General features: G+C 42.7%; 2 protein-coding genes across 2 annotated transcripts in view; one reads left to right on the top strand and one right to left on the bottom strand.

Annotated features, from left to right (window-relative positions):
* Positions 1 to 1,294, top strand: part of LOC311486121 (KH homology domain-containing protein 4-like) — a 6,271-nt gene extending 4,977 nt beyond the window's left edge. Inside the window, exon 13 of the mRNA XM_084541883.1 lies at positions 8 to 1,294. Within this exon, the coding sequence (XP_084398009.1) occupies positions 8 to 142 (135 nt within the window). The 3' untranslated portion in view covers positions 143 to 1,294. The remainder of the gene's footprint in view (positions 1 to 7) is intronic.
* A 108-nt stretch (positions 1,295 to 1,402) lies between these two features.
* fsd2 (fibronectin type III and SPRY domain containing 2) lies at positions 1,403 to 9,639 on the bottom strand. The gene is made up of 13 exons (XM_084541433.1): positions 9,363 to 9,639; positions 8,874 to 9,157; positions 8,471 to 8,566; positions 7,954 to 8,187; positions 7,772 to 7,794; positions 6,964 to 7,085; positions 5,361 to 5,525; positions 5,145 to 5,279; positions 4,812 to 4,965; positions 3,318 to 3,451; positions 2,980 to 3,112; positions 2,724 to 2,900; positions 1,403 to 1,709 (listed from the first exon to the last, which is right to left on the bottom strand). Exons 2-13 carry the CDS (start codon positions 9,144 to 9,146, stop codon positions 1,460 to 1,462), a joined length of 1,896 nt encoding a protein of 631 aa, XP_084397559.1. The 5' UTR covers positions 9,147 to 9,157; positions 9,363 to 9,639; the 3' UTR covers positions 1,403 to 1,459.
* Positions 9,640 to 9,814: the final 175 nt, after the last annotated feature.

The following is a 9,814-nucleotide window of genomic DNA, read 5'->3' as shown; positions in this document are numbered from 1 at the left end:
TGCCCTCACAGGCGTTCCAGAGGAGGTGTCCCAGAAGAAGTCCAAGCTGGAAGAAGATGCATCAGGGCTAGTGCCCTATGGCGGAGATTCCTCTGACGAAGAGGAGGAGAGGACACACAGCAGTAAGACAGATAACTCATAGCCTCATTGCCCCGTCCCATCCCTAGTGTCTAGGTTATCCACAGACCCGAAGCCTACGTTCAGCCTATCAACACCATCTCAAACTCCAGTCACATAAGAGGAAAAGTCCACCCTTGTAATACACATACACACGGTTTAAGACTATACCAGTGTTTTTCCCATGTTTCACTCCATTTACTACAAAGAACATATTGCCGACCATTTCCCAATAAAATATGCAGTATTTTTACATTATGGTTTTTCATTCATCTTTACACGATTCTTGAAAAAATGAAATTTCTGGTAACACTACAAGTATTGACTTCCCCTTTTAGGACAGAGTCTTCATTTGTAAGCGGTTTGAACATGTGAAAAAATACCAGCATAGTCTTTGAATTACACCTGTCACTTCCTTGATTCTTTCAAGGAAAGAGGATTTATTTATCGTTTAATAGGTCGTGTTTTGTGTTGTTACGCTTTTGTTTTGTTTTGTTTTTTCCCAGTGCATATCCCATAATGTCTTTCTAACCCCGTGACACATGAGCCATGAGAACCAGTTGGTTTTAGTTGAGGGTGAGCATAGTTAAATTTATGAGCACCTGTTTAGCAAATGTAAATATAGAAAAAATATAGACGCCAACTAGTTGCCTGTCATTGTGCATGTGTTGACATAAAATGCAACACATCCCGTGGCTACGTGTCATTTAGGAATCGGGGCATTAAAAATATATTTTCTCCCTTTTCTTATTCCTGACTTTTTGTGTGCTGTTTTTCTCTAAAGTGTTTACTTCCCAGTATTTAAAATTACAGAGAAAAACTTTTACGGAAAAGTAAAGCACATCATCGGTGACCACTTTTAACAGTGTGTACGTATTCAGGGTGGACTTTTCCTTTTTTCTTTTTTTTTAGGATGTGAATACAATTGTATAAAAACTACAAATGGAGCTGTTTTTAAAAAATATTTTAATTTCTTTGTTTTTTTTCAATGCATCTTTTGTCAATCAAAAACAAACTCCCTTTTCCTCTTTTTTTGAATTTCAACACCTTGTCTGCTGCAGTTACAGATGGTTTAAATACATATTGTACAATTCAGTGAAACCATTTCTTATCTTGGAAAATGGTGTATGCCTGTTCCCATGGAATATTTAAATATAATAAAAACAACCGAAAATTTCTTGTCTTTTGTGTGGAAAGTCGGTTCTTTTATGAATTTGGCTGTTTATTTATTTATTTAATTTTAAACGGGGGCTGTATCCCAGAACTTATTACGTATTAAAACGTATTAAAAGTTCTATCTACTTGTTTTGGGCATCATGTTGTCACGAGATGATTTCTGGAGTCAGAAGAATGCGTACTCTGGAGCTTCGATGCCGTTGTGCACGGTGAGCGCGCCTGGGTTGTCCAGACTAAAGCACGGCTTGACGTAATTTCGGAAGTGACATTGGAAGGTGTGCAGGTGTTGCTCCAGATTCACATTAAAGAAGGACAGAGTCCCCCTCTCGTAGTCGAGTGCCACTCCGATCCGCACTGGATTCACTGTAATCCTCAAGTCAGGACTCCAACCGCTGTGCAGAAACTCATATTTGTGCCTATTAAAAAAAAAATAAGAGCAGGCAACATTATGACTGTAGCAAAGATGTTCTAAATATAAAGTTTTTTTTCCTCCTCTCATCCTGTTTGGGATCATTTTCCCCCACTGTCAGCCACTAGGAAAGCAGATGCTGAATAATGAGCCAGCATTAGAATTTGATGGCTGCAGATTAAAGGAAAATAGAAATGGGATTGTTAAATTGTGCGTAGGCAGAATCAACAAGAAGAAGATATGCTGCTCTGAATGATCCGTTAAATGTGATAATTCATCTCTCCTGCTTTATTCCAAGAAGAGTTGCCATAGAAACACTTTTAAAGCAACAAATCTTCAATTGGGTTTTTTTTTTTCTTGTCTGCCTTCAATGGGTTTTTTTTTTTTCCTTCACTGAGCGGATGCACAATTTTGTGCTTAGGAAAGGAAAATTTCTGAAAGCTAAAAATACAGAATTGGCCCCGTTTCCATGAACTGCAAACAGCCCCTCGGAGGATCAGCATATTAATTCTGATATCAGAGGAAGGCAGAGAAATCCATGCACTTGATTTGTGTAGCGCTGTAAAAATAAAAAGCAATGTTTATCCAAGCTTTTTGCAACAAATGGAATGAGAATATTTAAATAAATAAATAAGAAATGAGCAGGCAGAAAACCAAATCTACTTAACCGCTGGTGTTTTGTTGAAATTTTGCTTGCCTCATTGTTTGCCGTCCCACAGCGGTTCATTGTTACACTACACTTATTTTGGAGAAGTCATGCGAAAAAGAACGCTGTCATCGTCCGTCACAGAAAAAGAGCTTTTAAATGTCCACTGTATTAACTGTGTTTTACAGCAGGGGTCTCTGAGAACCCAGACATCTGAAGAATGTCAACTCTCATAAAGTAAGAAAAAACTCTTAAAATATAAAGCAAACCATACTGAGTTGTGTTTTTTAACAAAAGCAGAGCCAGGTGCCTTCAGGACTCCCAAATATAATATTTACTCATGTTCCACGAGGACGTTTGAAGATGCACAGTTACCTGGACGGACTGAGAATGTGTCTCATGCACCAGGAGGTACTGTTGGCCCCGAGGTACGAGCTCCTCTCCGTGTCCTCGTATGCAACTCCGATACGAAACTCGGTCCCGTCGTCCACCTCGACCTCCCAGTAGTGCCTGCCCCGCACTGGAATCAGATCCCCCAGCACGGCTACACATCTGAGCGCACACACACAAACACCTCACAGATCAATAAAGGATTCTGGGAAAGTCACCTTCTGTCCCACAAGCAGCCTACCTGGTGAAGGTGTTGTCATCTGAGGCCATAGCACTTATCGGCAGTTCCTCGTCTCCATAAAATATAGTGAAGCCGTCCTCTGAGATTGAAAGGCATGGATGGGCATTGTCTTCGAGGAGGTAGAAGAATGTACCTGCTCGGAAACAAACCTGGTTGGCCATCACATGACTTGACAGCAATGAAGCTGCAGTTAATGGAGTGTGTGCAGGCTCAGTGAAAGCAGTCACGAGCAGGACGAGTGATTACCTTATAATGTGTTTAAAGTTAAGAGGTCATTACCGGCCAAAAGTACCGTGACCAGGCCGACACGGGAAATATATGTTGTTGTTTTTTTTCACCTGTTGTGGAGACAGTAATAACTTCACTCCTGTCGCTGGGCCCGCCAATGTTGACTGCTCTCACATAGATGAGGTAACGTCGCCCCGTCTGCAGCTGGATCAGACACTGACAGGTTGGCACGGCAACTATAGACCTGGAGGATTCACCAGAGGGACGCAGTATTTACTAATAATACTCCCTTTCTAAATATATTAAATGCAGAACGACTACCCACTGTGTAAAAAAGCTTTGAAATGACATTTTGACTCACAACTTTAGAAGTACTAGCTATATACACCGCTCAGGCATAACATTATGACCACCTTCCTAATATTGTGTAGGTCTCCCTTGTGCCTCCCAAACCAGATGTGATTCATCAGAGAATGGACATGGGTCTTCTGAGGGTGTCCTGTGGTGTCTGGGAACAGAATGTTGTTAGTGGGGGCCTTTGGGTCCTATGAGTTGAATGGAGGGGCCTCTGTGGATCATCCCACAGATACTTGATCAGTTTGGGATCTATGGGGTGGGGGTGCCTGGTCTGGTCTAGGTGGGTGCTACATGTCTAAGTAACATCCACATAAATGCCAGGCCCCTAGTTTCCCAGCAGAACATTGAATCGTCATAAGATGGTCAGCGTTATTCAGTTCACCTGTCAGTGGTTTGAATGTTGTGGTTGATCGGTGTAAATTGGATGTCTAACTAACTATCTTTGTCATATTTGAACTCATTTCACTCGAGACAGTTTAGGTTCCCCTACATAACTACGCAGAGTTTTCAGATAAACGGTTCAGCTGTTCTTTGAAGTGACCAGATGAAAAATGAAAATGACCCCAAATGCGAGGCCAATATTCTTTGCTGACAGTGCTGCAGGAGCTGGAGCTAAGAATAGATTTTCTAGGACAGAGTGCGTCTTGATTCAGCAGACCTACAACCGTGGGACCTGAAAAATCCCAGGCAAGCGCTAACACTGGCTTGTTTATGGAACTATTGAAGCAAAAGCCTTATTAAAGGAAGAGCCAGTAGAGATAAATATCACAGGGCGCAGCATCTTTGAAGCCCTGCGCGTTCAGAGCAGTTCTATTTTTACTGAGCTATTTTGGCTTTGTCTTTGTGTGTGAGAGAAAAAAAAAAAGACACATGACAAGGAGAGCGCAATGAAATCTTGAGCTTGTCACTAAAGCTGAGGACACACTGCAGGATTCTTTTTGTCAGATTTTACAAATGATTCCCAGTTGGGCAAAGTCTGCACTAGTCTGCGCTAGTTGGGGGCAGTCGGCATGGGTACCTGGCACACAAATCTGATAGTGTGTGAGGGGGTGAAGACGCGAATCTGCAAGTGTGTGCAGAGTGACACGTGTCGCCAACAGCTGAAAAAGAGAGGGTGGGACAACGATGGTGAGCAGCGAGAGCGGGAGAGTGGCGACAAAGTAAACCTGGAACGCAGAAATAAAGTTATGCAGCGTGTCCCCAGGTTTGGTTGAAGCCCAGCTGCATGCTAACAACACAGTTCTTACTCTGTTATGCTGCTCTCTGTGCCATCAGTACCCATCTCACTGAGCTCCACGGTGTAAGAGTCTACAGGGTTGGTGTTTCCTGACTCCCAGCGGATCAGAGCTGCCTCTGGACAGCTAGCACTCTCCCTCTGTTTGATCACTGGAGGCAGTGGCACTGGGGAGAGAAGATTTAGACTTTATTTTCTCTAATGTCAACCATGTGAGTAGGACGTAGACTACAAAATAGAGAAAACCACATCTGAAAGGGATTTATGCTCATTATAAGACAACAGAACAGTTGTTTCACTTGTGTAATGGCTCCTCATGTCATTGTAGAGGTGTGACATTTATTACCTGTCATGTACAAGGCCTTCTCGCTGGCTGGACTGATGCCTGTTGTGTTGGTAGCCGTCACCCAGAGCTCATACTGAGCATTAGGCAGCAGATCTGTCACGGTGCAGTGGGTCTCCTTCACTTTTACCTTGCTTTCTGACAGGAGAGCACAGATTTTATAGCGGTCCCGGTGTTCTCATGCAACGCGAACTTGCAGGCAGTGTCTCTGCGTTATACCATGTGGTGCATAGGTGCTGTCTGCCGGCATGTCCTCCAGCACCGGCCTGTAGTAAAGCTCGTAGTACTCCACCGTGTCATCAGAGAACAAGCTCCAGCACACGCGCAGGGACGTCTGCGTGGCAGAGTTGGGACTCTGGGGGTTGATCACGGGAGCAGACGGAGCTGTTTTTACATCGGAGACAGAGTGTTGAGCCAGTTTTGTTATGAAGTTAAGCCATTAAAATGCAGAAAAAAGTAATTTTAAGCGCAACACTGACACATCTGTGCTATTATTCAATATGGTTTTCATGACCAAAAAAAAAGGGACCTTCAAATTGAGTTTACATTAAAAATATCTATCATAATAAACTATGCAGGCGACACAGTGGTGCAGTTGTCTCACTGTAAGAAGGTTGTAGGTTTGAACCCACCCGGTGTCCTTGCATGTTCTCCCTGTGCATGCATCAGTTTTCTACAGGTGCTTCCTCCCACGCTTGTTAGTTTAATTATTGATTCTAAACTGGGTGTAAATGGTTGTTAGTCTATCCAGCTATGATAGGCTCCAGCTCCCCAATCAAGAGGACGAACAGTAATCCAGGTTTAACAGACAACTTACGCGTGTGCGTGTGCTTTTAGTAACGTAGGAGACCCTGTTTGAAGCAGTCACAACTTTATGTGTTGTTCTACGAGTTGTAGATGTATTTTAATATCATAAATAACACACATGCATTATTACTTGAATCTTTGAATATAATTGTAATATCACTGTAATTGTGTCTTTTGGACAAACTACTGTATTGTGGAACCCATTTCCTCCCAATCGCCACAACCTCCATGATGTTCAGGGAAATTCATGAGTTTCCATCATCCAGACTGGAGATTTCTTGTCCTGTTGCCTATTACTCTGATAAGCCACAACATTATGACCAGGAGAAGTAAATAACATCGACCAACTTGTGACAATACAGTGTTCTGCTGGGAAACGTTTGGACCTGGCATTTATTCATGTGGATGTTACTTAGACATGTAGCACCCACCGAGACCAGACCAGGCACCCCCACCCCATAGCAATGACACTCCTTGATGGCAGCAGCCACCCCCAGCAGGATGCAGCATGACACAGGCACACACACAAAAACGGTTTAGGAACAACTCAGAAAAACATGAAGAACAGCACAAGGTGTTGACCTGGCCTCCAAATTCACTAGATCCCAAACTGATCAAGTATCTGTGGGATGATCCACAGAGGCCCCTCCCCTCAACCATAGGACCCAAAGGCCCCCACTAACAACATTCTGTTCCCAGACACCCTCAGAAGGCCCATCTCCATTCTCTGATGAGCCACAACTGTTTTGGAGGCACAAGGGAGACCTACACAATACTAGGAAGGTGGTCATAATGTTATGCCTGATCGGTGTAGATGCAGGTCTATGGTCTTGCGTATGATAATACAAATTTGTACAAAAAGAGAAAACTCTTAAATAGAGACTTAATAGTATCTGAGCAACCACTGTACCACAGATTCCTCCATGTTGTGTTCATAGACATGCAAATGGTGTTTAAAAGCACTGTGTGTCAAAGTCAACTCTGCGGATATAGACGAGAAGATCGTAAATCAGACCTGGAACGACATTGATGGAATCCATCATGGTTTTGACGTCCGACAGGTCAACAAGAGGTGTGTTAAACTCAAGAGACGTAGCCAACGTGAGGTCGACCTCCTCTTTGGAAAACTCCTCGATCCTAGGGCAGAATGAAAGGGAAACACTGAATTTTAAGATTTCACATCTTTGTCGTCTTCTGTAGTGGATGTCGCAAAGCAAAGCTAAAACAAAGGCAGCGAGGCTTCTTCAGAGTTTAGGTTTTTATTAAGCTCATCTGTGGATGGATCCCAACTGAAAGGCATGTGACTAGGGTCTGTTAATGACCAGATACTCACCCTGCTTTCATTAGGGGTCTGGGGCTTTTATTATTATTATTATTTATTTATTTATTTTTACCTCCAATGAGTGGTACTGAAAGTTTGTGGGGACAGATGTTTAGACTGTGCTGTAAGTGGCTGATAAATTATGTCTCAGTCCACCTCTCCTGGATAGTTTCAGCCTGAGAAGACAGATGGTTTGGAAATTGGTCCAACTGCCTTTGTTTTAGCTTTGCTTTTGTATATACCATGGCCAGGATGACTGGGAATCTTAACAATGGATGTCACGGAAATGTAATCATCTGCAGAATGCTTGTAAGCGAACTATGAGTAAGGACTTTTATGGAAAACCACTTTTTTCCAAGGTCCTGAATTTCATGCTCATTGTATACATACAATTATATATATATACATAATTAGAATACTTACTAATAATACTAATAAACTCCTAATAGCATCCACATGCAGTGCCACACCATGCATAGTCACTGAGCAGCATCATAATTACCTTTTAATGGTGGGCATAACACACTGTCAATAAAAGTCAAAGAAAGTGGTTGAACAGAAGAGTGAAGAATATTTCATATCCACAATCACATTTGCCATGTTTTTCCTACAAGTCATCTAACTCGAGTTAATGATCACCACGTATAAAACTGCAAACTGCACATTTTTATGAAGAGAAGCCACCTTCAGGAAGAGCCTCTTGTCCTGGCTGCGATAGATCTCCTGAGCCGCCTCGATGAGCTCCTTGGAGGCATCCAGCGCCTGACCACAGGCCAACAGCTGACCGTACAGGGCTTCCAGCTTGCCCTTCTTCTCCTCCTCCAGTCCAGCCGCCCTCTCGTCATAGCGCTGAGACAACGTCTGCAGCACATCGTTGTAGTGCTGCTCCAAGTGCTGCTCTTGACGGCCAAAATTGTCCTGTGATCACAGCGACGCAGTTACAGATTTGAGCATTTGTTGCAGATTGGACAATATATGGACGGAAGAGGGACTAAAATGAAGAGATGATGACATCTAGTGAAGCGATGAATGAATTGTGTTTGATTCTTGAATTCAGGCCCACATGGAGACATGTGGATGTTTTTTTTTTTAAAAAAAAGAATAATAATACTAAACAGAAGAAGCCTCAAATGCTCCAAGAACCATAAAAAAACAATTACTGTAAATGGAAGTTTTGCCGAACTATAATTTCTAACATTACCTCCACAGTAAGAAAGATTTCCTCCAGATGACCTGCAAAGTTCTCCATCTCTCCAAGTTTCCCCTGCAGCCGGTTTCTGATTGACATGGTCTCGCTCTGAAAGCAATTCAAAATCAGACGTCAACTCCAGACAGCCAGTAACATAAACTGTTTTCTGCTCCTGCTCCTGTGGTTTGGAAACAAATGTTTAATGTGGACAGCTCCATCTTCTGGGACTTAGCTACAAAGAAAAGTTCAATTAAATGTCAAGTGTGTCCACGGTACTCAAGTATAATGCTGTGGATATTTTAGAGCATAGTTCTTTTTTTGTCCACTTATATTAAAATGTTATGGCTGTTGATTTGAGCGATTTAAATTCAATAAAACAGAAATAGTTCTTCCACACTTCAAGCTGTGTTCCCACCTCAGTTTGACCCTCCTTAAACACATCATCGTCATCATCACGACCGTCTTCTGCTCCAGTGGGAGAGGGAGAGCTGTCCTCACAGGGATCAAAACGAAGGGACTCGTTGGTGTCGACAGAGAACCTCTGGAAGGTGGAAACATCTCGGTTTGTCCTCCCTCCTCTGTTTAAAAACCCGGCGTCCATGGTGGGCGACTCTCTGCTCGACTCCTGGTGCTCAGCTTCCTCTGCTATCACATCCAGCACACCTCCTCTGATCTCAAACAGGTCCATGAGGGCAGTGACTGAGGGAGGATGGACGTTTACACCTATGATTCAGCTCTCTGATACATTATTCTTACACACATCAATCTGAAGATCGACAGCCTTTCAGAACAACACAACAGATAGACCTTCTCTCTTCATACTTTAAATAAACAAAACAACTCATCTGTGCAGACCAATCCGTAGCTTAAACAATAGTGAATGAGCAGCTGGCAACAAATTTACCTTCCAGTGATCCAGTTTGTTCTAAACAGCCATTTCAGGTCAGTGTTGCCATCTGACAAACTGGCGCTGTGGAGAGTCCAACCCCCAACTAGCAACTGGGACAGAAATAGACAGGACTCAGGTTGCTCACATGTCACTGTATGTCAAACATGCATACAGGAAATGTTATCATTTACTTATTGAATAAATAATAAAATAATAATAATGCAGTTTTGTTGACACTGTAAAAACTGACAACTGCTTTTAATGAGTGCCAGTCTCAGCGCTGTTAAATGTGTTGATATTGGGGGGGGGGGTGGAAATCCCCGAGCATGTGATTCAAAGGTCAAAGTTAAACGCAATACCAGCGACACTGTGATGCTTTCACGGCACCTCGTAAACTCACAGGTGTAGCGGTTAAAACGTTTTTGATTACGATATGTGATGTGAATTAGAGGAAATCTCAAATTAGA

Source organism: Chelon labrosus (assembly GCF_963514085.1).
Source record: "Chelon labrosus genome assembly, chromosome: 3".
NCBI classification, from domain to species: Eukaryota; Metazoa; Chordata; class Actinopteri; order Mugiliformes; family Mugilidae; genus Chelon; species Chelon labrosus.
Note: the sequence above shows the minus strand (reverse complement) of the source record. Positions and strands in the feature narration are given on the sequence as shown.

What these genes read in the sequence shown, in the direction of transcription:
- fsd2 (XM_084541433.1), bottom strand. Translation starts at nt 9,146, where the DNA reads ATGGACCTGTTTGAGATCAGAGGAGGTGTGCTGGATGTGATAGCAGAG. An exon ending in ACAGAGAGCAGCATAACAGA is followed by an intron (nt 3,452 to 4,811) that starts GTAAGAACTGTG and finishes TGAATCCTCCAG; the next exon opens with GTCTATAGTTGCCGTGCCAA. An exon ending in GATGACAACACCTTCACCAG is followed by an intron (nt 2,901 to 2,979) that starts GTAGGCTGCTTG and finishes GTGTGCGCTCAG; the next exon opens with ATGTGTAGCCGTGCTGGGGG.